General features: G+C 48.8%; 1 protein-coding gene across 5 annotated transcripts; it reads right to left on the bottom strand.

The window, feature by feature from the left end:
• Positions 1–290: 290 nt before the first annotated feature.
• Positions 291–20,040, bottom strand: fam49al (family with sequence similarity 49 member A, like). 5 transcript variants are annotated; one of them, XM_029166664.3, is made up of 12 exons: positions 19,721–20,040; positions 11,470–11,560; positions 8,535–8,614; positions 5,398–5,519; positions 4,525–4,630; positions 3,115–3,251; positions 2,949–3,026; positions 2,611–2,727; positions 2,107–2,186; positions 1,698–1,824; positions 1,151–1,221; positions 291–1,068 (listed from the first exon to the last, which is right to left on the bottom strand). In XM_029166664.3, exons 3-12 carry the CDS (start codon positions 8,602–8,604, stop codon positions 1,005–1,007), a joined length of 972 nt encoding a protein of 323 aa, XP_029022497.1. In that variant the 5' UTR covers positions 8,605–8,614; positions 11,470–11,560; positions 19,721–20,040; the 3' UTR covers positions 291–1,004. The 5 variants fall into 5 exon arrangements, with proteins under 5 accessions (XP_029022497.1, XP_055368675.1, XP_029022499.1 ...); XM_055512700.1 differs by lacking the exons at positions 8,535–8,614; positions 11,470–11,560; positions 19,721–20,040 and adding exons at positions 7,530–7,609; positions 10,180–11,353; XM_029166666.3 differs by lacking the exons at positions 11,470–11,560; positions 19,721–20,040 and adding an exon at positions 10,180–11,352.
• Positions 20,041–26,467: the final 6,427 nt, after the last annotated feature.

Here is a 26,467-nt window from a genome sequence, read left to right as displayed (position 1 = left end):
TGCGGTTTCCAAGAACGACTCGTTTTCGATTTGCCAAGTCGCGTTAAAGCTGATTTGCCCGCGTTCGTGCGCCAATGCGGGAGTTGGAGTTTGGACACATCGGCGCAGAAACGGGGGGAAGAAGAAGAAGAAGCGCTTTGCCACACGATTCCTAAGAAGCTCGCGCTGCCGTATCTGTGATATCCAAACCACATTAGCACCACGGAAACAAATAGAGCAAATGATCCACGCAGTTCAAGTAAAACCAGACGACTCACGACACGCTTTGTGCTGGAGTGTGTACAGTGTTGCAAGGTCGCACGTTATGCGGATGGAAAAGATTAAAAAAAAAATATGCGCAAATGTATCGATGGAGGCATCGTAAAAAAGACCTTCCATCAGCTGCATTGACGTGGAAAAAGAAACGAAAGGCAGGCGGAAGCAAATCTCCGGAGCGCGTCCATCATATTGCTTCAGAATTCGCCTGCGGGGGACGATCAGTGCAGCTGAAGGAGACGGAGCCGTGTGCGAGGGGCAGTGGGAACCAGTTTGCGATCAGATTTCAGGATAAAAGGAAATGCTTTGTTAAAAGTATGTGCAAAAATACTTGTCAGACTACTGCTGGAACATGATCTTATTATTTTTTTTTGTACATTTTCACGTTGTTTGGTTCTGACGTAAAATCTTCCAATATAACTTTCTCTTAAATCCTACTTAGTTTTCATCTGCTTCCTGTGTTTCACTCATTTTAATATATATCTATACTTTCTTTTCTGGCTTATTTTTTCTCTTTGCTTACTTTACAAAATGAGAGACAGAATGATGGACAGCTGACAATATATATAATTATTTTCCTCCTCCTTATTATCATCAGGTTGCTCTTAACCTGGAGATGACTTCCTTTGCTCCTTGTAAACAAACAGGTTAATCAGCCACTGGCGTTTTGTATCTTCTTCTTCTTCACTTCCCTCTTCCATCAGGTGCCCTCCTGCGTTTCCTCCCTCTCCCGTGACCATTCTCTTCATTCATTGTAGGAGGGCCCTGATTTGTTTTGAGGTGCTGTCATCGTTTAGATGTCGTGTCGTGTACCTGAAGGAACAGAGCGACAAGCCAGGAATCAGAGATGTGTGATGTTTCGTCCCTCGTCCCGGCGGCTCGTCTTCCAACCCACCTCAGCGCGTTCAGGAGTCCCTCCACGCTATTGGACGGCTGCTCTTTCAGCACCTTGATGCAGCCCTTCATCTGCGGAACACAAAGGCAACACGGGGCATCAGAGAAAGGTCGGCGGCCTCACATCCAGCTCACCTGCTGCTGCAGCGGCAGCCAAACACTGACTCAGACGCTCGTAGAACAGGAAGTGATGTCAAGGAGCTAATAAATATGCAGCGTACACCAGCAGACATGTAGTATTATAATTGTCATTCAACTGTGGAAATGCAAAAAGCTGCAGTTTAATTAATTAGTCATTCATCAGTTCGCATTCAGACAAACTAAATGCAGGTGATTTATTAGCACAATGAGCCTAAACAATCAGTCAATCTGTTATGCACCGACTTCAAACCATCATTGTGGATGTTTGAGCCGCAGCTGCTAGAACTGATTTTCATTGTGACCAGACTAGACGTCTCTTTCAACCTACTCGCCCTCCAAACACTTTTCTATGGTCAAATGAAGCCATTTAGTCCAAACGGATACTTCCTCTAACGTCTGATACTCACATCAATCTTGGACGTCTTGGCGAACGCTCCGACGGGGTGAACGTGGTCATAGAGGATGATGACACCCACCATCACCCTCATGCAGAACAGCATGGTGTCCGTGTTGGTGAACCGGCAGCGGTATTCTCTAGAAAACGGGTCAGAGTCAGGACGATTGGTTCGTTTTTTCATGCAGTGAGGAGGATGAAACTTTGTAATTGTAGTATGAAGGACAAGGATTGTGTCTTTATTCAGGGAGTTGGTTAATCAGTTTGAACCGAATTAGTGGAAAACCCCAGAATCCCTCTTTTGTCTCCGCTTCGAAAGTGCTGTTAATGAAAACCGAGTCCTGTGACATTTGGAGAAGAAGCACAAGGAGAGTGGGGGCTGAAGTAGGTGTGAGTGGATGGAGAGACGCGAGGCTACTCACGGAGTTTCCAGCATGACACGGCAAACACAGGCCATGGTGCTCAAACAGTCTGTGGTGTCCTCTATGGGCAAGGTCTTATTCTGGAGACGGAACAAAGAGACGCCGCAACACGTCAGACACGTCCACCAGGGGGCGACAAACGCACTGTAAAACTGCTTTACTCAATGTTGTATGGACTTTTAAAAGTATTTCTCCTTTTGTGTTTTTTGCTGCATTAGGAACCAGTGGGATGTAGAAGTGCATGGAATGAGGTTGGTTCTCTAGGGAGAATTTCTATGTATGAGTGATATTGAACTTTTTTTTGTATCTCAGTGATATCAGATATTTCTTTCTGCTATTAAACACAGGCCGAGTTTGCATCCTCCAAGTACGAGTAAAGGGACTGAAAACTCCAAGATTTAGTCATGCATGGGAGTTTATCAGTGAAAAGCAGCAGCGTGGGCGCTTACAATTCAAACATTCAACTGCATCGCTCAGATCAGGATCAGTGAAACGACGACGTACCTCTGAGACGAACTTGGTGGTGGCGTTGCTCAGAGTCTTCAGCATGGGCGTGGCCTCGGCGTAGAACAGCGACATTCGATTGGCCATCTCGTTGTTCACTTCGTTCTCCGCCTCCAGCTGCGCGGCAAAGCCAAGAGGATATCCCGTCATAATAAGACTGATCATCGCGGTGCACTGAATTAGCCGAGGCTCTAATTGGCGTGAGCGAAATGGCGAATGAAACAATGATCGCGCTGCTCTTGATGTGGTTCGGAGGGAAGCAACACCTCCTCTTCAGCCATTAATGATTCAAGAGCGAGAGCGAGGCCACGCCGGTTCCACGGAGCGCGCTCTCTCACCTGCTGGTTGTTCAGCCGGTTCCTGCTGATGGTCCTCCTGTAGTAGCTGAAGTCGTTCTGAATGGCTGGGTTCGTCATCTGCACAGTGACACAAGCGGGTGGCTGTTTAGAAGTACAGTGGGCCCTTCGGGGGTCAAAGGTCAGCTGCTAGAAGCGCTCCCGTCACCTTGAGTTCGTCAAAGCTGAGCGTGAAGTGGAGGATCTCGGCGAACTGCTTGGCCAGGGCCTGCTCTCTCTCCAGGTGCTGCATGGGGGCGTAGGGCGGGCTCGTCAGCGCCTCCAGCAGGCTGCGCAGGGCGTTCTCTGCCAGCACACAAACCCCGCGCGTTAACATCCACCCCGGCAAAATGCAAATTGCGGCATCTGGATTTGACCCCATCACCTGTTGGGCTTTTAAAAAACGGATGCAGCGCTTTTAAAGCGCGGCAGGAGCTCCAAAACACCCAGGCGGGGATGGAAGTGTTGGACCATGCATCAGCATCACAGCCATAGAAACGTATCTAAGCTGAACTATTTTATTAGATCTCCATGAACATAAATGTGGCCACACTGCAGCTGAACAACCTTGAAGCTGCTGTATCAGTGACCATACACGCCCCATGTGTCAGACACTGGACATGGTTGAGCCTAAGCCTCTGATTTGCTGCGTCTACCACATTAGACACCGGAGCCAAACCTCAGAGGCTCTGTGTAGTAGTTAAGCCTCCCGAGGCCTCGTCCCTTCCTCCGCATTAAAAATGCATGAGGGCCGTCTATAAATAAAGCCCTGAAGTGTTTCATGTGCAGGGCCTGGACAGAGATCACACTCCACCCCCTGCTGTTAGCACAAAGATTGAGCGCTGACTCCTCACGGCGTTTACTGACTGTGGTCAGACAGTGTGCGTCTACACGTCGAAGTGGCAATTGGGACTGGATCCGTTTCATTTCAGGTCTAGGAGATGCGTGGTGTTGTGTATCTCGCAGATTAATCATCATCAGTTTCGAGTTCGTCTTCATTGAGCAGTGAGATGAGAACACAGTGTCCATGAAACTGAAGTATTATTGGAAGGCAAAGCACAGACGACAACCAAGTGGTCTCTCTCTCTCCCTCTCCAGTCTCTCTCTCTCTCTCTCTCCAGTCTCTCGCAGTACTGGACGAACATGTAGCACTGTTTCCGTAGCAACGGCTGCCTGGCTGCTAGGTCAGGATGCTGCAGAGATGGCTGAGAGGACATCGCGGTGTATGTGTGACTGTATAAAGGAATGGGTGGCAGCGCTGAGAGCAGCTCTCTTCTGACTTAACGGCTCTTGTCATTGAATCTGCCTCAAATTAATTTGTTGTGCTTCACGTGTTTGTCCTTGTCAGGTGTCACAGCAATGGCTGCCACATACACAGTACAGAATCTGTCTGTTGAAGATGTGTCAAAAGGACTAAAGTATATCCGTGCTTCGACTGGTGCTGTTAAAAAAGCATGACTGAGCGATGCTGTCCTCTGTATCTCCTCTACTGCTGCTACACCCCCACAAACCCTCTCACCTTCCTCCTCTGATTCCTTAACCGCTGGCTGACAGCAAATGTTCTTTGTTTCACGCTCACCCAGTCTGAGGGAGAACTCGTAGAACCTCTTCAGCTTGGCCACCAGGGGGCAGACTGCGTTCCAGGCCTTCTCCTGCAGCGCGAGGTCGCCTGGGTTTTGGATGGCCTGCAGGCGAGGAGCACGAGCAGAGGCACAGATGTGACTTTGCAAAGATGAGTTAAAATCCCTCCCCATCCCTCCTGCCCCTCAACCTTAGGGCCATATTTCACTTTAGTGAAACACTTTGAGACAGCAAAACTTTGAAATGTCTAAAGATAAACAACTATTACTGGATTGCAACTATTTCTGTAAATGTTGCACTAACAGCATCGTTATAATGTGTAGACTTGTTCAGCTCTAGATTGGCGGTACAAACAGATAATGCATGGTCAGTTTCTCTTTCTGTCCAACTTCCCCATTATATTAAAAGGACTAGGTTCAGACTAGCTTCTACTTATTCAGGGGGAAAAGCTCAAATTATTCCCCCAAACGTCACCTCTGGCAACGGTGCGGCTTATTCTCATTTATCTGCAGGAGTACAGAATGATGTGGAAGAGGCTGCCGTTGCTGTCGGGGCTGTGGAGACGGAGCGGTTCAGCTCTATTTGTTAACATGTACAGTGGAGCTGTGCCAAAAGCAGCGATCGCTCGCGCTGCAGAGGAAGCGGGCGAGTTGTTCTACGCAGCGCAGCCCAGAGTAGCAGATTTCAGCACAGCCTCGGCCACGACACGGCCACCGCCGTCAGCGCGTTGGGTGGAGTGTTTGTTTGAGGAGCTGCTTTCACACATCCCCGTCCCGGCATGTACGCAGAGCACCACCCCGGCTTTCACCCGCGCGAGTCACACGCGAGCGTTGACTTTTCCCACGCTGGTCTCCCGCCCGCTGCCAATCACCTCTCGTATCTCCTGGCCCGCGCCGTTATAGGACTGCAGCTCGGCCAGGATCCCGTGAGCCTCCTCCAGCACGGCGCTGACCTGGTTCCACACGGCCGTCTCGGCCTCCGTGGGCTGGGCGTCTGCGGGGAGAAACGGGGAGGTAAGAATGTGAGCAAGGAGGGGAACAATGGCAGAGAAGGGTGAATGATGGAAGTAGGAGAAGAGGGGGTTAGTGAGGAAGGAAGGAAGGAAGGAGCTGAGAGGATGAAATACTTAAAGGCCAGATGAAAACTTGAGCTAATTGAGTCAAAGAGTTTAATTGAGCTGGTTGGCCTTCGTGTACACGTGAGGCCAAAATCTGGGCAATAACATAATAATAATAATTTATATTATTTGCCAGAGACCCTTGAGTCAGGCTCCGTCACACACTGACGGTACACATCTGTGTTCAGTCAATAAGGACCAGAAGATGACAAGTCACTTTCACCTCAGAGCACCGTTTGGACAGAAACAAAGTGAACATCCCTGTACTGCAGCGCTTGGATACGGAGCCCGCTGAGCGTCTAACAGTCCCATCAGGTTGGGATTATGCTCATGTTTATCTCTCCTCCCGTTTCCCCCTGTGGCATCTCGCCCCTCGAGGTTTAACTGCGGGGCCTCGTGGGCCGACTCCCATTCACAGCCGCGGAGAGAGCGCACGCGGCCCGGGACGCGTCCTGGTGAGTCACCGCCCGCGGTCGGCGCTGGTTCCGGTGATGGCGGTACGTGTGACTCAGGTACGGAGTGGGAGTGGGAGCGTGCCAGGCAGCTCGCTGCATGTGGCAGCGCTGCTGATTATATTTGCACCCGGAGGCAGTGCCTCCCTGCAGAGAAATAGTAATCACACAATCTTTGCTATCTTACACACATCAGACGCTATAATAAGCTCAGCAAGTCTATTTTATTGCGAATATTTCTCACTAATGTGTAGTAAACACAGGTTTACTACACATCAGACATACACAGGTTGCTTTATAGGTAAGTTCTTATTGCTCTGTTCACCTAAAGTTGGCATAGCTATAGATGTTATGTGACTAATGTCCGGCAGCTTCAGACTTTATCAGATGTTCTAGCTCGCTGCTCTAAAAACAGCAGCACTGAAGTGCCCTGTGACACCGCAACGCTTCTCACTTTAGATGTGACTGTGGGTGAAGGTTGTTAAGCATCGGCCTCCACATACTAGCGTAACATTCTCCCTGCTCATTTGTGCCCCGCCGCTGGTCGCGCCACTGTGATTTGTGACTTGACACCATTCTGATCCGCGTGACGGAGGCGACGGCGCCTCCGGTTCGGAGAGGAGGAGCTCACAGATGGCGCAGAGGCTGGAAGGAACGGGGGGGGGGGGTCAACCTGTTTGACAGCTAATGTCACTCGCCAGCAGTGAGCTCCCCCTCCGACACTATAACAAACAGGAGGAAACCCGCTGTTGAGGAGGGGAAGTGGCTGACGAGGGGCAGCATACACAGCAAAATAGCTCCATCTTAACAATAATCTAGCCCTATATACATTTTTCCGTTAGATATTGTTTTGCCAATTTACATAGAATGAAGATAAAATTGTTAAGATGGACATTTCACAGTGGAGCGCTGGTACTGACAGGGAGAATGAGAAGAGGAGAAGGTAGAGGAGGCTTCATTCAGCCGCCGTCTGACAGTTTCTTTCAATCAGTCGCTTTACTTCAATAACCACACACACACACAGGTCGCACAACAGGGAATGAGGATATGAGGAGGTGAAGGGCTGACGCGAGACTTTTGTTTTGCTCTCATCATCCCTGAACAACGCTGACTCACCCAGGACTGGCATTGGCCGTTCATTTCGCCGGACTTTTTTGTTTGCTCCGGAGCTGAGATCAAAGCTTTATTGTTGTGTTTTTGCTACGGCGTCACGGCGGCATTGTGCATGTGGCGCGCGTGAATAAATGCCAGTCCGGGCGGCAGGGATGATAGAGAAAGGAAGGTGGCGAGGACACGAGCAGAGGAGGGAAGGAAATCAAAATGAGAATGAAGGTGGACGAGGGTCCGCGGAGATCAGTGAGATGAGGGAAAGAAAAGCAAAAGGCAACGTAGAGAAAGGAATAACTCAAAAAAATAAGAAGCGGATGGTCTCACGTTCAAAGTCAAGGAAAACTATTGGGCCATGCTCAAGTTCGGCGCAAGCCAGCACTTTCAGGAGGTTTCCCATGAGCCCCCTGGAACAGAAAGAGGGGAGAAGTCTGTGGGTGATGAGGGGATGGGTGTCGGGGGTTGTGCACGTGTGCGTGTGTGTATGCGTGAGTGGGCTGCATGTGTGTGTGTGTGTGTGTGTGTGTGTGTGTGTGTGTGGTGTGTGTGTGGTGTGCGAGAAGTGAAGGTGTTGGGGTGAGGGGCCGGATACGAGGGGGTTGTTGTAATGGCGTGGTGGAATCATGTCCTGGGTGAAGCATGGCAACATGGACACAGAGGCTCTTTAATCCCACTCCTGTAGTATGAGTCATAGCACAACGCACTGGCTCGAGTCCTTTGCTTCGGAGATGAGAACGTGACTGGAACTAGATCAAATCACATCTGAATCTAATATCAAATTTATTATTGCCAAGAATTTGGAGCCAGATCTTTAAAATGAAGTATCTGTTGCCATGGCAACTGACCCAAATTTGGTCCCAACATTCTAGAGTCGGTTAAAATGACACGTTACGGTCAGATGTCGTCCCGAGGGGTTTGTGTCACTGATAGCACAGTGGAGCAACCTCTGACTCAAACAGGGCACTCGTATCTTTTAATAATGATTTAATCCAATCTCAATTTAAGCCTGAATGTTGAGAGTTTGTTTAAAACAAACGAAACCACTCCCTGTACGCTGTTATTGGCACATTAAATCCCTCAGAGTGGGACTAAAGAGCACCTGATAATGACAAACCACACCCACAACACTCCGTGACATCATCAACAACTCAGCAGCTCACATCCAGATTTGACCCCTGACCCCATCCTGCCAGCATCCCACTCAACACCTCTGTTCCACACACACACACACACACACACACACACACACACACACACACACGCACACACACAAACACGTGCGCCCACAACTCAAGCACACCGACACGTGCACACACCCTGCCGCTCACTTACTTTCGAAGTCCAGGAAAAAATGTGGACAGTTCTCTAAATCCTTGCCAAGGACCTTAATGAGGTTCCCCATGGCTGGCGACCTGGACGGGAGGAAACAACAAAATGCATACAGTACGCAGAACCTGGCAGCACGACATGCACATGGAGAACACAGCACGTTGGGACCGTCTCGGCTCTTCACCCGTCTGCACCTGTCTAATTATCCTCCTGCAGCCCTCGGTCGGAGCAATAAGCCAAGGCGATCACGCTTTGCCTCCATAGACGGCGTGTGCTGGATTTGATTAGAGCGGGACCCAAATCCAGTAGCGGATCGTTTAGCTGGGTCATCGGGAGCCGCTGGAGCTGAGCAGGGGTTTTAATCCATTTACAATATCATAGTAACCTAATAAAAGCCTGCTATGTAGGGGCTTTGCTTGTCTAATATAGCAGACAACTCTATAGATACTGTATGACAAGCTCTTCAAACCAAAAGCCAGATGCCAGCGCTTCATGGAGGCAGTGATGCAGGCGTCATTAGATTACGTTGGTCAGACGGCTGGTCAGACAGTGGCTCTGTGTGCATAGGTGATATACAGGCCCAGACCTCACGTGCGCTATGGCGCTTTAATCGTCCACCTTTTGATGTGCAGATGTGTGATGCTGACATTTTGAGCAGCTGTCCATGAAGAGGCGCGCGCGCACAGCTCCGCCGCGACGCTTCCTGTCTGTTTCATCACGCGGCGGTTTCTTCGCCGTCTTTCACTTTCTCCGTCTCGCCCTTCCGGTCCGCGCGCGCACGCCGGCCCCTCCTTTGAAGCCCGTCCCGGCTGCCCGGCGCGCGCGAGGCTGATTTACGACGGCCGGCACGAGCGTGTTTACGAGGCGCCGCCGCTGCTTTTCGCCGTTACTCAGCAGGAGCGGGCGTTGCAATGCAGCAGCGCCGGACGAGCGGGGAGTAGAGTTACGCCGCTGAGACAGCCGGCGGACGGTCACCCAAGTGGGGGCGGGGGGGGGCGTGTGCTGAGTCACCGGTCGAACCTGAGAGCATCGGTCCACGCATATAAAACAAATCCAGTCTCCTCCTGACTTTAAAACCAGCTGCTCCAAGGCGCGCGCCCTCTCCGCCGCCATGAATACATGAATAACAGGCTCATATTCATCCTGACAAGGTGATTGCAAAGGCGAAGTCACCTGCGATTCATAGCGCGTGCACGTGCTTGTGTGTGTGTGTGTGTGTGTGTGTGTGTGTGTGTGTGTGTGTGTGTGTGTGTGTGTGTGTGTGTGTGTGTGTGTGTGTGTGTGTGTGTCTATCTGCCTATCTGCTGCACACCGGCCACGCGCGCTCAGGCGAACGCACACGCGCAGAGTCTGGAGCAGCGTGTGGTCCATCCTGAGAGCAGAGCTCGGCTCGCGGTTGCCAGGATACCGTTGGCCTGGCAATATCTGTCTGTTCGCCGCAGCGCGAGACGTGGAGAGCGGAGCAGGGGAGGGAGAACGGCATCCAGCTCGCTCACACTCGGGCTGAGTTGCTTTCGGAGCGCAGCTGATGCAGCAGCCTTTTCCACTCCGGCAGCGAACAGCCTTTAAGGTCGCGTGCGGTAAACGCCGCGGACCTTCGACATGGCGAATCGAGACACCGGCGGCCGTCACGCCTCTCGCGCCTTACCGCTTCTTCTTTCGCCTTCAGCCCTCAGTCCTCTCCAGCCTCCTCTCCTCCTCGTCCCGCTCCGTCAAACTGGTGCTGGGACTAAAATCCAGGTTGGGACTGGCGACTGGACTGCTCTCTCACACAAACACACACAGCATAAACTTCTGCTCGTGCTCGTTTCTTCTTACGCCCCCCCCCCCCCCCTCTCTCTCTCTCTCTGCATCTCTGTCCACTTCACACTTCTCTTTTTCAGCCGTCTATTTAAAGGCCTGTGGTTTTCTCTGCTCGCTGCGTGCGTGCGTGTGTGCGAGCGCTATGCCGGTTCTGTTTAAGCTCTATCTCCTGCTAAAAACCCAAGCGCTCATGGAGATTTCTAGATTGCGCCGTCCCTCCTCTGGCTGTGTTACTATCATGTGTGTCTGCGACTTTTCATTTCATTCTCAAACAGAGAGAGCTCCTTCTGTTTTTTTTCTGCCTCTGACGTCATATTGGCTTCCTCACAAATATCCCCTCCAGCTTTCTTCTCCTCCCCACTTCTCTATTTCTCCTCTGTAGCACAGTCTCGGCTCCACTGGCCCCGTCTTGTCACAGCGCATCTTTGTCACGAGGCCGTTCGGTCTCACCGGTGGCCCTCGGGCGCAAGCGGTTCTAAGTGGTAGAACGGAGAGGCGACGACTGGGCAGCGCAAACACGCATTCGCCATTAGGCCGGCAACATGCGCACATCAAACCACGCTGGCTCTATCGGAGGCCATTAAGACATTCTGTGAATTAGGAAGCGTGTTTGGTGACTGCTGGTTTCAGTTTCTGTGACACACACACACACACACACACACACACACACACACACACACACACACGCCACACGCACGGCCCGCCAGCAAAGTGGAGCAAAGTGCTTCCCTTATGCAACTGCGAAGCACACGGCCCTCATCTGCAGCCCCGGCAGGAGGAACCGGGCTCCCACACGGCTGAGAGGCAAACGCGGCCCCGACTCAGCGCTCCCTGAAAGAGCGGCCCTGTTACAGCCCGGGAGCTTCAAGTCGAACCTCTACTAACTCATGAATAATGCCATCTGAACTCCCTTTCTCCATCTGTGTCCCTTCCGCTCCGCCTCCGCCCACAATGATCTCTCTATCTGTCCCCCTGCAGCTGACTGGGTACGCGGTGGCCTGTGAATCGGTCCCATTCAGCGGCGGCGGCACGCCTGCATCTACTGTACCCACCCACCCACCCCCCCACCCGCCAGCTGATTCGCTCTGCGACTGTCCGCGCGTCTCCATGCGGCGCCTTCATTTCGCATTCCTACCTTCGCTTGTGTTTATCCCTCTGGAACACTTCACTGCATCAACCGGGGCTTGTCGGCTCCACACAGTGGTTACAGCATCAGCACCCACCACCTGACAGAGAGACGGACAGAGGGACAGCGAGAGCGGGACATTAGCATAGGAAGTCATCAATGTGGAAACAGAAAAATTTGCAGGCTTTTAGTCATTTAACTCATTTTTGGCTCAGAGTATTAGTATTGATATTATGGGCTTCATTATAAACCAGTAAACAAATGATGACTGCTGCTTAAATGAGTCCACCCCATGAAGCCAGAAGCTTGCTTCCATCCATCCCATTTACTCATTGTGCGTCTCTTATGACTCCAGTGTTGTCTTTTCGCCCTGACTGGTGTAACTATTAACACTTCTGCTGCTGCCCTTGCATCATCGAATCTCATCGGGAGAAAGTGCAGACAGCGGCGAGGCGGGGGATTTTGAAGAATAGTTGCCAGGGAAACGCAGCCTCCTATTCTCATGGCAACCTCACGTCGGGCAATGTTCTGTGTTCTCAATCAGGTGAGCCGCACTTTTCCCAATCGTTTCGCGCGTGCGGCGCACGAAGGCGCTGACTTGTCCAATTGTGGGGTTGTAACTGATTGCGACTGCTCCTGCTGCTTGTTTGTAATCTGACTTTAACTCCATCAGTTCGTAAATAGTACATGTAAAACAACTCACATAATTTAACTGCCACTACAGAAGAGCCAGGTCCCTGCTCTGATGTCCCACCTATTACATTTTAATAGAATCAAACTGAGAGCAGATAACTAATTTTACTCCTGCTTCAGGCGCGTGGCAAGACATTTTGATAGATTAATATCTTCAACTCTAGCTAATTACTTGAGTGCTTTACTTTGCTGTTTGAGCTGCAGGCCACCTGTTTGCCTGCCTGGCAATAGTTAATCTGCACATAAGCTTCACTTTCTTCTTTCTATTTGCTGTATCCAGCATGTGGAGGTGAGATAAAGCTGCAAACACCATTAGCAGTGAAATGGGGGTGGAACATAAATAGTACAGTATTAAAATGCTTTTGTTGTTTGTTTTAGATAGTGAAGGGAAATCAAATAGTTTTCATGAGGTTTACCTCTGACATTCTTAATAAATCTTCATTGAAGAGTCTCTGTTTTGTGTTAATAAACAGCTGAATCCTACATCTGCATATCTACAGTTAACTGACCCTCTGTGTTAGTGGCTCTGATGACTGGGAGCTTAGTCAGAATCTGAAATTAATCTTTAAAATCACAGTCACGTGTTTCTTTTAATTTGCCACGTCGCTGTTAATGCTGGAGTTCACAGTATTTAAAGTCAACGCTGAACAGCGATTCCAGGAAGACATTTATATCGACGCGGCCACTTGACGAGCCCTGTCGTGAATCAGTGTCACGCTAATCAAATGAGCCGACTCTGCAGACTCCAGAGCAGCAGCAGCTGTAGAGGAGCGGTCCAGCTCCTGTGGCCGCAGGGACGCTCGTTTAAAACCCATTTTATTTCCTGCAGCGATGGCGAGAGAGTCACAGGAAGAAAGAGGAGGACTCTGAGATCACGAAGCCACTTCATGCAGACGTCTGTCTGTTTTGTTAAGATTCTGAGCTACTCAGCTCATGTTAGTTCTGCTCACTGAACAGGTCTTTCTTTAAAAGTCCCACCGGTGATTATTCCTGTCTTTGCTCCGTCTCTGTCTCTTTCAGACTTTCTCAACCTTTTGCCTGCTCACCCTTCTCCCCACCCTCTGCTCACCCCTATCCCCCCTTTATGAAGCCGTTGATTCACTCATCTTCTCCCGGCACGACCCCTGACCTCTCTGTTCACGTGGCTTTTATATCCCCCTTCTATCTTCTACCTCATTGTTCACGGCACATTCTCCCTGAAGACAGAGACCAGTGCGTGCAGCTCATGTGCTTTTCAAGTGAAAGGAGGGGAAAGATGAAGTAAGTCAATTAACACAAACATCTACCTGAACTTGGCTAATTCAGCATTTTCAGATGTGTTTGCAGTCAAGGGAGTTTAAATTAAGGAAAGGAGAGGCAATAAAAGGAATAGAGAGGAAGTAAGGAGAAATGGGAAGGGAGGCAGATAAGTGGAAAGAAGGGACTAAAAAATGAAAGGAAGGAAAGCAGGTGAAAGAAAAGAGAAGAAAGAGAGGAGGAAAGGCTTCGAAAAAGAAGTAGAGAGAGGTAAGAAAAAATGAGGGAGGAAAGGAACAAACAGGAGAAGGAAGAAATGAAAGAAGAGGAAAGAAGATGAGTTTTGACAACCAGCCAGTCAGTCAGACAGCCAGACCCCCCCCCCCACACACACACACACACACGCACGTATCCATACACAATCACACAAATCCAAGACAACATAATAAACATCTGTTGCCGAGGCGACGGAGGAGGAAAAATCAAGTGGAGAACAGCTGAGCGATGGAGATGAACGGAGGTTAGGATTTCTCCAGTCCCCCCCCCCCTCCATCTCTCTCCCTCCCTCTCTCTCCCTCTCTCTCTCTCTCTCTCTCTCACACACGGGCTGAGTCCGGAGGAGTGCACGGCGTTTGATGAAAAGGCGATTGCAAATGAGCATTGTGCCCGGCTGACAAAGAAAAGCAGCGAGGACGGAGCAAGGAGACAGAAAGAGAAATGGAGCGAGGGCCATAACGCAGCATGTTTTAGCCGCACTCCAATGTGTTTCCATTGTGCTCACTTGTTTCACTGAGACCATTTTTCAAGTTGAAGAATAAAGTGGGTCAACAACTGAGGGATTTACTGGCTTGTTTGCCCAGATATGGATAAAACCCAGTGCCGTCCTAATTGTGCAAATATCACAGGGGTGAATGCTTCCAGTACATTTACATTGGTTACTGTAATTAGTGCAGTATAGAGGATTTCCTTCTTGTCTCCACCACATTGATTAATACACGCCTTATATTTAATGTCGCCATTAATATTTAAGCGTACCCAGTTCTGCTCTGGGGCTTTTTGAACCCCAAAGCCTGAATTTAAGCTTTAAGAGGAGTTTCCTCTTGGTGTTTTTGCTGTCAGAGGGTGGATGTGCAGCACGGAGGGCTCCTGTTAGCGTTCCTTGTGATGTGGAATGGCAATTAGCTGCTATCAGAGGGCGCGTTATAGGCCTTTAGCTCGTGTTGCTCGTGTGTGCACATCCAGTACAGATTCATGGGTTGTTGGTGCACCTTTTGTTCCATACAGTATCTGTACAGACAACTGCTGGTTGTTGATGACGGACTGATGTGGCTTGACTTTTACAGGTTTAGATGTGTGTGTATCTAATCGCGAAGCCCATTTTGTCAAGATTGATATAAATTTGAGTAGAACTGATTGAAGTGGCGTTCTTATAGATTTTATTGCGTGAGCGTATGTTTACCCGACATAGAGTTGAATCAATGTCATGCTTTTGGTGGCTTTACTGTAAGTGTGTGTGTGTGTGTGTGTGTGTGTGTGTGTGTGTGTGTGTGTGTGTGTGTGTGTGTGTGTGTGTGTGTGTGTGTGTGTGTGTGTGTGTGTGTGTGTGAGCCTGTAAAACAGACAGCGAGCGACAAGGAGAACTATAAAAGAGCACATAAAGGCAGCTTGAACTCAACTCCCTGGCGTCTCGCTGTCTTGTAATTCTGCTCTGTCCTTAAACTCTCCTTCGTTCGTGCAGGACAGTGTCTGTCTGTCTGTCCACATGCCTCTTCTGTAGCAGCTTATTTACTTTGTTCACACAGGCATTGTGCAAACAGGTAATAAACACCAACTGGTGAAACAACCTTCTTAGCAGTTGTCTAAATGCCTGTTTACGTGTCTAACAAGCCTGAGAATTTGTAAATATAGAACAGTGTAGATGTTAATAGGCCGATATGTTGTTTGTTCTTGGGACAGAGAATGAATGAAGGGTCTGACCTTTGACCCTCATGTAGTCTAGAATCTATATTCAGCCCTGTGCGTTCAGGTCCTCTGCCCTCTACGTACCAGAAGCACGTCCTTGACTGAGGCGATGCTCTGCAGTGGGTCTCACATGGCAGAGGATGCAGATTTACACTATTCCCCGTCCCGTCGGGAGGAGCAGGATAGCAGCAGCAGCTCTTAAATGTAGGAGACCGTCTGCCAGGTAAAGTATAGGCCCCAAGCTGACGCGTAGGAACAGGAATCTGATGGAACGTGATGTAAATGATGAGATGGGGAGGTGATCTGGGACACGTTGGTGGATCCCTTACTGTGGTTTGTTCCTGCCTGATGATTTATTTTTGAGACAAGTACTTATTGTGTTTTTGATGTAAAAGAGAATAATATATACACCGGTTAAATCCTCGCTGACAGGAGCAGAACTAATTACCGAGCGAGTGTGTGTGTTCTTGCGCACAAAAAATGAAAATAACTATGTATAGTCTCACAAGCCTGATCAAACACCGAATGCAGGCACGGAGCCCAGCGTCCTGCACAGCAGATCTGACACACACACACACACACACACACACACACACACACACACACACACACACACACACACACACACACACACAGGTAACACGCTGTAACGCTGTGTTTAGGAAACAAGAATGGACCATTCATATTGTTTCCCCAGTTTTCGTTCTGATTTTAAGGATTTGTGGTTTACACTGACTCTGGATCAGTTTTTCTCAGCCTCTGGGCCTTCATAAACGTCTTGCTCTAGCTGGTTGACTCCTGATCGTAACAGCATCAGGAGGTAGAGGAGGTAGAGCTGGAGACTCTCCTCAGCAGAGTGCACCTGCCAACGGTGATATATTTACCCCGAGCTTCTGTAAACAAACAGTTGGTAATATTAGGCAGCAGAGGAGCCTCGACTGTGATACGATTGCTAAGCAGATAACGCTGCTTCCTCTGTTGCGATTATTCTTTTCCTCTCCTGCTTTGATCACTCTGGGCTTCCATCAGCCTAAACCAGCATCACCTTTGTGCCAAACTGCATGTATTGATCCTAAATATGACTACGGGGTCAACGTTTGGACTATATATTGATGTTAGTGGAGGCCAATTGATTTGAGGTAATCTAATTACATCCAGACTCACCCTCTTCTCGTTTACTGACAGAGGGAGACAAGTTTAGTCCTGTCTGGTTAGAAATAGACTCACACAGGAAGGATCCACTGTTTCTGTGCGTTATTAGATTTCATATCATGTATTTTGACGTCCTTCAGCACATATAGCAACACTTTTAGGGATTAGTGCTTTTCAGCTTTGAACATTATGTAATATCGCTGAAGAGTTATTAGATCTCAGTTGCATTGTCATGAGGAATAAAATCTCACTTTTCGTTGGTTCACAGATTTGGTAAATTGCTTTGAAAATATTGCAAAATATTTACTGAAAATGGCGTAAACAACATTGCATATTTAGGTGCTGTTGTGGGCAAAGTCATGTCTTAGATGGAGTAAAGTAACATCTGATGGTTGCCTGGCAACCTTGCGTTTTTGCCTCTTTCTGGACTAGTGAAAACACTACAACCCATCAATTAGTTCAGGTTATAAGAGGGTCCTTGTTAAATTCAAACAGCGGTATTTATTTCCCTGTTTCTGGTCTTTTATGCATATGTTATTACAGTTGTTGCATATCTGGACCCTCCCTCCCCATCCTGTATCCTCCATCCCTAAACTCCAGGCCCTGTTTAACAGGATCATCTCTGCTGTGAGAGCGTAATCCCTCATTTCTGGCGATAACGGATTAAAACCACCAGATTACCAGATTGAGATAAATACCCAGCCAAATTCCTAAATTCTCTGGGCTGCGGGTACAATACCGGTCTGATCCAGATTGAACCTCGACAGCAGGAAGAGGAGCTCGGGTGACAGCCAGATGAATGACAGATGCTGCTGGACAGATGGGTCAGTCACTCAACAAGATTAGATGTGTTTAGAGGAAACGTGGATTGTACTAGTTGCGCCACATGGACAAACATATGGGTGCTGGTGTTTTTTTGAATCGGAGGATCGAACGCGACGCGGTCGACCACGTACGCGTCATCCTGACGGCGTCTGAGAACGAGGCTGGTTTGGGATTCAGTGACAAGCGGTGCGTCAAAGCAGATGTCAGACTCTCAACAGCTGCGCTAATCGTTCAGAATGTACCCCCTCAAGCTAATTAGTCGTGCTCTTCGCTGAGCAACGCTCGATAGGTAGCGGCAGATGTTTCTGTGTCTCTCAGTGCGGACCCTGAGGTTACGTCCTGTTAGCATCCTCGCTGTCGCCGCGCGTTTTCACGGGCCGTGACACTTTTGAGGACCCGGACACACTTCGGCGCCGCTGTACGTGTCGCGCGTCGGCCCGCGGGGGTCGGAGGCTGGGGGACGTCCTTCCGCACGGCTACGCCTGGTGACAGGGTGACAGTCGGCTACGCGTAACCCCCACACCGTCCCCTCCCCGCCTCCGCACCTCACGTTGCCTCAGCCTCTGTTCTGATACGCTGCTCACATAAGGTTACGCCACTGGGTTGTTGGACGTTCGTGTACAGTCGGCTGCTGTAGTCGCCACATTAAATAGAGTAGAATGAGAGAAATTAGTCTCCTCCATCCTGACAGCCCAACCCCCCATCCCTGTCAAAGCTGATCATCTCCATCCATGCCAAGGCAGCCTAATCACGTTCACCTCGTACGGACGGAGGAAGTGGGACATATAGTGAGAATCGCTGAGCGCTGGCCGTGTGCAAGGCGGCGGGACAGAGTGATTATGCAGCGCTAGAAGACGACGTCACGTGCTGTCAACACCATTTTGCGCTGAGCCTCTTGACTGGATGAACGGGAAGGCAAGTGACAGAATGTGCCGAGGCGGCGAAGAGCGAAAGGCTCGGAAGGAAAGAGCCGGGATGAATCGAGGAGTTAATGATGGAGCGAGAGATGTGAATTGGGGGGGGGGGGGTGCGCGAGACAAAGACGAAGGAAGGAGCGAGGAGAGAGCAGGAAATGCAGACGGGCATGTTTCTATGGGTGCACAGGAAAGATGTGGGGTGAGGGAAGCTTGCATCACCGCGGCAGGCCAATGACGAGGCTCGCTTGAAATGTTCAAAGGGAGTGTCCTAGCAACAGCCGGGTAAATACCATAGCAGCCACCATTCCATCTCAGGCTGGGAAAAAAAAAAGAGAGTCTTGAGCTATCACAGCTTTGGCAGCGCACCTCGCTGTTCATACGTGTAAGTGGGTGGTTGCAGCTGTAGATGGCTTCATCATCCACACGAGGACATACAGAAAATTTGTCAATAGACGTTAAAAGATGTGATTTCTGCATTGATAAATACATACCTATACCCTTCACATCTATATATTTACATACTAACGTGTGTGTGTGTGTGTGTGTGTGTGTGTGTGTGTGTGTGTGTGTGTGTGTGTGTGTGTGTGTGTGTGTCATAACTAACGGCACTAAGGCACTTAATCCACTCATATGGATTATCACCAGCGTCACTAAATTACAGATGTGGACTGGATCTTTAAACTGCTCCTGTTTCTCTCTCTCTCTCCCTCCCTCTCAGAAACACACACACACTCAAACACACACAGCACTTCATCACACGGTCCCTTTTTATCCATCACTTCATCCAAAGCATCCCTCTCTCCCCCCCCCCGCACACACAAAGGAGCCCCGTGTGGCAGCACGCTGGGCAGCGCTCCCCTTTCTGCTCTCACACCCGCGTCCAACGGCCTCATGGACCCTGGTTAGTCCACCAAAAACCCCTCCACGCTTTAACCCTCATTCATTCATTCATTCATTCATCATTCATTCACTCCCCCATCGCTCCATTCAGGTTTTTCTTCCCTCCTCCCTGTTTTCCACTCTATTTGCGCGCACCCACCCGGTCTGATCAGCGCTGCAATCTGGGGCTATTGTTTTCAGTGGGCTTTTAGCTGTTCATCGCCTCTCATAGCTGCTGTGACCGAACTGTCACCGACCACTGGAAATACAGCACGGATGGACCCGAACGCATCTGTGCGCTTCCTGCTGAGGAGCGACCGTGGCGCTCTGAGCACTGCGGTGAAACGGAGCGAAGCCCAGCTGACCGGAGTTTGTCAGGTGTAGCCAGGCCACAGGCTCCCACCCTGCCTCCAGGATTCATCACACATCCACCCAAAACGCTTTAAACGGGCCACCAGCATCTAGCTAGCATCCCCATCCATCCTTACCGCTTTATCCTTCAGGTGCATGGAAGGATCAGACTCGTCTCAGTATCAGAAATGAACGAATGGAGCGATGGGAGGAGGCGAATGCAGCGACGCGCTGGCGCATCTTACCGGCTGGACATGCAGGAGAGGAGGATGATGCCTCTGCCTTCTTCCTTCCGTCTCTCCGGATCGAGGTGAAGCCGAGATGGATGCGGGGAACAAAAAGAAAAAGGAGGACAGAGGGCAAAGAAGAGAGGCAAAATGCAAACAGCGGGAGCCGGCGGCTAGACAGAAAATGAGGAGCGGAGGATGCAGGAAAACAGAGGAAAACGATCCCTGGGTTGCTTTTTTCCCCTCCTCTCTTCCTCTGCGAGGATCCTTTATCCTTGTGAGCCAGAGGGTTGTGGATTCACCTAAACACTGAGCACACGCACTGCCTCACGCCACACAGTCCTCCCTCCTCCCCCCTCTCTCTCTCTCTCTCTCTCTCTCTCTCTCTCTCTCTCTTTCACTGTGCACTAAAGACAGCAGCTGTTGGTCTATGAGAAATAGAACACTATGTCCCCCCTCCCTCTCCCCTTCTCCTCCTACCTCACTTGCTCACAAAGACCCCCCCACACACACACAATCAGCATGACCCCCCCCCCCCCCCCCCCAGTCTCCCACTAGCCTGCTGGCAACAAGAGGAGGGGGCACTCATCTATTTCTGTGTGCGTGGGGCAGAGTTGTATTGTGTTTGACATTGTTTCGGCAGCACTGTGACATTTCTTCTGTCCACACAGTGCGAAAGTGAATCATGGTGAGTAAGTAATGTGCATCAGGGTATTTTTGCAAACCGTGTGGGTGAGTGACACTGCCGCTGCAGAGGGGAAGTAAATTCTCATTATTTGTGGTTGGAGGCCGCTTGGGTGCGAGGCTGTTTGTGTTTATTATGAGACCGAATGGCACAAATTATGTATGTGCTCAGCGTTTATGAAGCCTTTCCTGTGATGAGCCGCTGCAACAGGTTGAACAAGAACTGCCACGAAAGACCTTTACTTTAGGGTCACAGCCTGGAGGAAGGGCAAGGCTAAATTGCACTTTTGTAAATGTGTCTGTGTGGGTGTTTGGAGGGGACAGAATGCCTTTTGTCTGGTGGTCTCGCACCCAGATCAGTGCTGAGGGGCGGCCCACCCCCGGGAATAGAGCTGGAGCCAAATGCTGTCATGTCAGTCTCTATTGAGAGCCAACGTTAGGTCAGAATCAGGTTAGAGCTGGGGCCCTTTTACTGTTGATTAACTGGTCTCACACTATTAATATTTTAATAGGCTGATAGATCAAATGAGCCCAGTGACACAAGGTGAAAATCAGCTGGAAGATGTGGTAAAAGTAATTAAAAATCTCCTTAAAGCTCAGTTTAATGGCTTTTTTCTTTACTTTTCAGGCTACGCGGAACTTATTCACGCCAGTGAATTATTATTCGACAGTCGTGACCCGAGAAACAGAGGTTGCATCTCGATGCGTGAAAACCTCGCTGTCACCAACACTAAAAGAAGCACATGCAATGGCAACGTGGCCTTGTGTGGTCAGCCATGAGGAACAACACCATCTAATAATACAGGGGAACCACACAAAGCATGGCTCAGTCGTTTTTAACTGTTTGACTGTAGTGGGTCCCCATTTCTACTCAACTGCCAATAAGTTAGTAAGTTTTAATCAGTTCATTAGCTTAGTAGTTACAGTACTAAAGCCTTACATGTAGTATTCATTTAAAAACATTGTCTACTCACAATCTTGTAACCTAAATGAAAAACAAGGGAAGGACTTAAATATCGGGTCATAAATACGACTCTTCCTGTTTTTGTGGCTGTCTGACAAGTGTCTGTTGGTTTCACATCGTCTTGACGAGAAAGCAGAATAAATTCTTGATGAGTGTGAATCTTGACTCCTACTCCCATGATGCATCTGCGGCGTATGACGGGAGAAGAGGGGTTCTACCGTTAGTTAGTCATTACCTCACTCGCTGCAAATCGTCCTGCGCTGCATCGCCACCGCGTGCCGCCACAGGTGTCTCTCTGCAGAGGGACCGGCGTCTGAGTCACTGAGGCTCAGTGAGTGGGAGGTCATAGCTGGTGTGAGACTCCTTATAATGATGCACACCTCATTCTGGCATTATGTCGTATTTAGTGACTCTATTTGCTTCCCTCAATGTAGAATGAGCCCCCCACTGCGCTCAACCGCATGAATGCTTTGATGCAAACAAGTAGTCTTTCCCAAAACCAATGATATCAACACTGACGTTGTAGTTTTACCTGGTTTCACTTTTAAATGCAAAAAGTATATTAAAACAAATGTAGTCCTCACCAGGTGAATAAACTGCAGCAAATTGCAGAAAGTTCCTGCTACATACTAATGGTAACATCTGTTGGTTTTAGTTGTTTAAATTCAAATGTGATGGCCTCACTTTTACAGGCTGGTTCGACCCATCAGCTTTGTGGCAGCTCTGACTCTTTGTCTCGGCTTATTAATGCATATAATCAGTAACTGTTTTAATTTCATCCTTAAACACGGACCAGGTCATTTATTAACTTGGTTAATAACTCAACGCATCCGAATCTGGAACGCTTTCGAACAATTAAAATTCCACTTTCACAGCTGCAGCAGGCACTGCCACCCCTAATGAGTCAAACAGGCCCAGGAACAGATGTTGCCTTTGAAACGGGAGAAGGGGCTGCGGGGGCAGCTTTGCCTGTTGCCTGTGAATAAACATTATCTTTGATGTGAGGCCTAGTATGAAAACCTCCTGACCAACTGAACTCTGCCTGGTGGATAAGTAGTTCACGTCTCACCGCCCCGTGAAATTCAGTTCTGTATGCTGTTAATAGTAGGCTTGCGCCATTGTCTTTGTGTGTGTCTTTGTGTGTGTGTGTGTGTGTGTGTGTGTGTGTGTGTGTGTGTGTGTGTGTGTGTGTGTGTGTGTGTGTGTGTGGGGACACATGATCATCACCTGACCTGGCTGCGTTGCCATGTGGCTCTGTGAAGACGGAGGGCAATAAATGAATAAATAGCGAGTCTCCTCAGACGGAGGACGGCCGCTGAGCACATTAGCGTATAAGCTGCTAGTTAAAGTTGCCTCCAGAGAAGCTAATGATTGCTGGAGGTCTGGTGTTTCAACGCCTTTGTCCGACAGCCACACTCCTCCCCTGTAACATTAAATCAGCCCTGCGGTTCGAGAGCCTGTAATGTTTTGAAGGCTAAAAAAAGGGGGACAGGCTGCATTTTTCAAAATCCTGCCTCGAATATGCGAAAGTGCAATGTAAATATGGAGGTCTTATTTAGCTGAAATATTAATACCTGGAGCATTATTGCCAAGCAGCATAAGGTGGAGCACCTTGGATTATTTATACAGTGTCTATTACTTTGTAGGTCAATTGTCCCATCATGCTTGCTGTTGCATGAAGAGCACAGACTGTCTGCGGAAAAATATTAACCTGGGTTGAGAAAATTTCCCCATTATGATTGTTGTATAAATATTATAAACAGAGACATTATTAGGTTTTTCTTTATTGAGGAACTACACATCTGTTGGTGCGATGACCAGCTGTATCATTTTAAGATGATTTAGATGCTGATACATCGCAGGCAGATGGACTTTTTGGCTCAGGAATCTCAGTTATATACTTACATCAGCTTAAATTGATACCGGTGAGTCTAGACTACAGTAAGTGTATGCCAGCAAAGATGCTGGGTGTACTGGTTTGAGGAAGGGTGAGTTGCTTGTCATTTGGACATGCTCAGTAATCCTCCATCACTTCTTGTTTATTCTGTTCAGCCAGTGGCTTATTCCTCTCATCATCTCATCAGACCATCTGAGGCCTGGACAAGTCACGTTGCACCACAGATTCCCAAAGTGAAGCCCACACTCGGCTCCATGACTCTCAAGCCAATGTTCCATATCAATGGGTATGTGGGCAGGTGGTGAGCTGGTATTATACAGACGTTCCTCAGAGCTGCACTGCTGAGCTAATACCAGCATTAATGTGCTGTGTATAAATAATGTTGACCGACGCCAGCTTCTGACATGGGAGGTCTCCGTCTCAGATGCATTTGTTGAACCTGACGCGCGAGCATGCCCTCCTCACCTGGCCCTCCTCCCTCATCATCCGCCCTCCTCCCCTGTGTCCGTCAGCGCATTTAAAGTGTGCACCCACTCTCCTCTGTCCTCGTTCTGTTCCAGTCGCTGTGGTGTCCCTGCCCCTGCACCACCCCCGCCAAGCTCACGCCGATAGTACAGTCTGCCTGTGCTCTCTCCTTATAAGGGCAAAATGCATTGACAGAGGCAGAGAGAGGGGGCTGTACCAGCACAGACAGGCAGGTAGGGGGACATGGGCTCGAACGGGAGCATGAGACATGATGATGATGATGATGATGTAGAGACAGAGCAGAGGATGGGAAGATGAACAAGGAAGATGAGGAACAAACATGAGGGAGAGATGCTAGAAGCTCATCATTTATCATTGTATGTTGTATGAATTCGTTTTCAAACAACATGTTAAACATTATTTTTCTTCTCTTTTCTTTCCTCCTCATCATGACTGTCACAGAGGCCAAATTCAAACTTTGCAATAGTATGTACAAATTCACATCAATATGTTTTAGTTATAATTTCATGTGAATAATATTAAAGTTCTCTAAGCTTCTGTCTCAAAAGTCCCCTGTTTAATGTCACGTGGAGGAGCAGGCTGACTGATGCTGTAATGTCCATAGGATGACATCATCTGAACCAAAAGACTTCTATACATGTACAGGAGATTTTCAGCTGGAGAGAAAGTGAGAGAGAGAGAAATTGGGGATTGTGTGTGTGTGTGTGTGTGTGTGTGTGTGTGTGTGTGTGTGTGTGTGTGTGTGTGTGTGTGTGTGTGTGTGTGAGAGAGAGAGAGAGAGAGAGAGAGAGAGAGACAAAGAGAGAATATATAAGACAATGCTTAAATAAGATAAATAAGTTTTACCTGTATGCACAATTCAAGAACAATTCCAGCATCTGAGGTCATGTGATGGTGATTGGTATCAATTTGCCTCCAAATATGCTGCCTGTACTTTCTGTAATGTGATTTGAATTCTCCCATTACATCCTTCCAGCCATCCCTCAAACGCATCAACCTAAATACATAATGCAGGATTTCTATTAAAAGTGTACATTAAATTGAGCATGTCAGTGCTCTACTGGACTAAAGCGATGGCCCTGTCTCTAGTCAACAGCCCTCATGATTTTATCCACACTTCATAAAGTGATCTTTTTTGACCCTATAATGTGCAGTAGACAAAAGATAAAAGACAAACCTGTACCGGCACAAACTAGTCCATTTGTCTTATATATATATATGCCGTGTGTGTGTGTGTGTGTGTGTGTGTGTGTGTGTGTGTGTGTGTGTGTGTGTGTGTGTGTGTGTGTGTGTGTGTGTGTGTGTGTGTGTGTGTGTGTGTGTGTTGGTTCAGCTGGAGCATTTCTCAGCATCACACCTCCTGTGCAGCGGGAGGCCGGCTCTGCCTGTGAGGACTGAGCAGGTGCTAATTGGGCTCGAAAGCCTGTGATGGTGCTTCCTCCCATCACTGGACATGGAGCATGTGGAGCACGGGGCCTCATGCGACAAGACAAGATCTAATGTGTGTCCGATCGGAGAGCGGATGGTGAACCGGCGTCAGCATTGCCACAGACTGGAGCCTCTCCGCGTTCTGGTAGCTTGCCGTTAAACAGACTTCTAATTTTGTCCCAGATTGAAGGATGACACCCCTGTGGGAACGACGCAGGAAGAGGGAGGCAAATCCATTTAGTCACAGGTCCTTGAGTGGAGTAAAAGGCATCCGAAAAGGGGGGACCAGGGGGGGATAAACCAACACAACACTCAGTTGCTAAGTGTGTCAGCGTCTACGAAAGGAGGCAAGCGGGGAGCCATTTAACGGTGCCGGGTTTGCAGTGTGTCTTTCTTTCGGCGTTTTATCGGAACGAAACATCTGCTCTTGTTAATCTCCACCAACCTGTAGGCAACAGCTCATTTACTCTGAGTAATTCCCCCACGGGGCCAAAACTCGAACCTACTCTAAAGCCCACGCAGCGCACTAGATCCTAGAGAAGAAATGAAATAGACGCGATGAACAAATAAGGTCTCGATGCGCAGGAAGTTCGGCGATAAGCCTTCGCTCGCTATCTTTTCTTAGTGTCTATAGCAGTGAACCATCTCTTCCTATCGCTCCATCATGTCTCTCAGCTCTCTTAGAAGTAATTATGGAATCAAAAACTGTCAAGATGAGTCTCGATGGCACTTCCCGGTGTGTCGGTTATGTAAAGAGGCTGTGATGTAACCTGGGAGGTAAACTGAAGTTTATGGGTTGAATAGGTGGAAGCATATGCAAGAAAAGGGTCACAGATTCTAACTGGGGGAGATTTAATCACACTTTGGTTTTAATCACGAAGCACAAAGCATCACAAGGCTTGTTACAGAGTCGCAGAATTACACTGGAAACACGGTTAATCCTCTTTGAGCAGCACCAAGTGTCAAAGGAGAGGGAGGAACCTTCAGCAGAGCCAGGCTCAGGCTGCAGAATAGAGAGAGGAGCAACAATAAGCAGCGGGCGTGACACTAGGCCGACTGGCAGGACAGTGAGGTCCTTTGACGTGAGGCAGGCAACTCTCTCATTAAAATATGGGACTGCAGATGTTTCCAACCTGGGGGCAGAGTCACCCAAATAGGTCACATTATACCTCTAAGGGGTCTAAGGATGATTAGCATAAAATAATCCAGCTAAATGTTTGTTGTTTTAGAAGATTTGAGGCTCAGTAGTAAATAAACAAGGCTAACAAATGTGCCTGTTGGTTCCAAATGTCAGATGTAATGAAAG

This window comes from Betta splendens, chromosome 11 (genome assembly GCF_900634795.4).
Source record: "Betta splendens chromosome 11, fBetSpl5.4, whole genome shotgun sequence".
NCBI lineage: Eukaryota > Metazoa > Chordata > Actinopteri > Anabantiformes > Osphronemidae > Betta > Betta splendens.
This window is presented reverse-complemented; position numbering and strand designations above follow the sequence as displayed.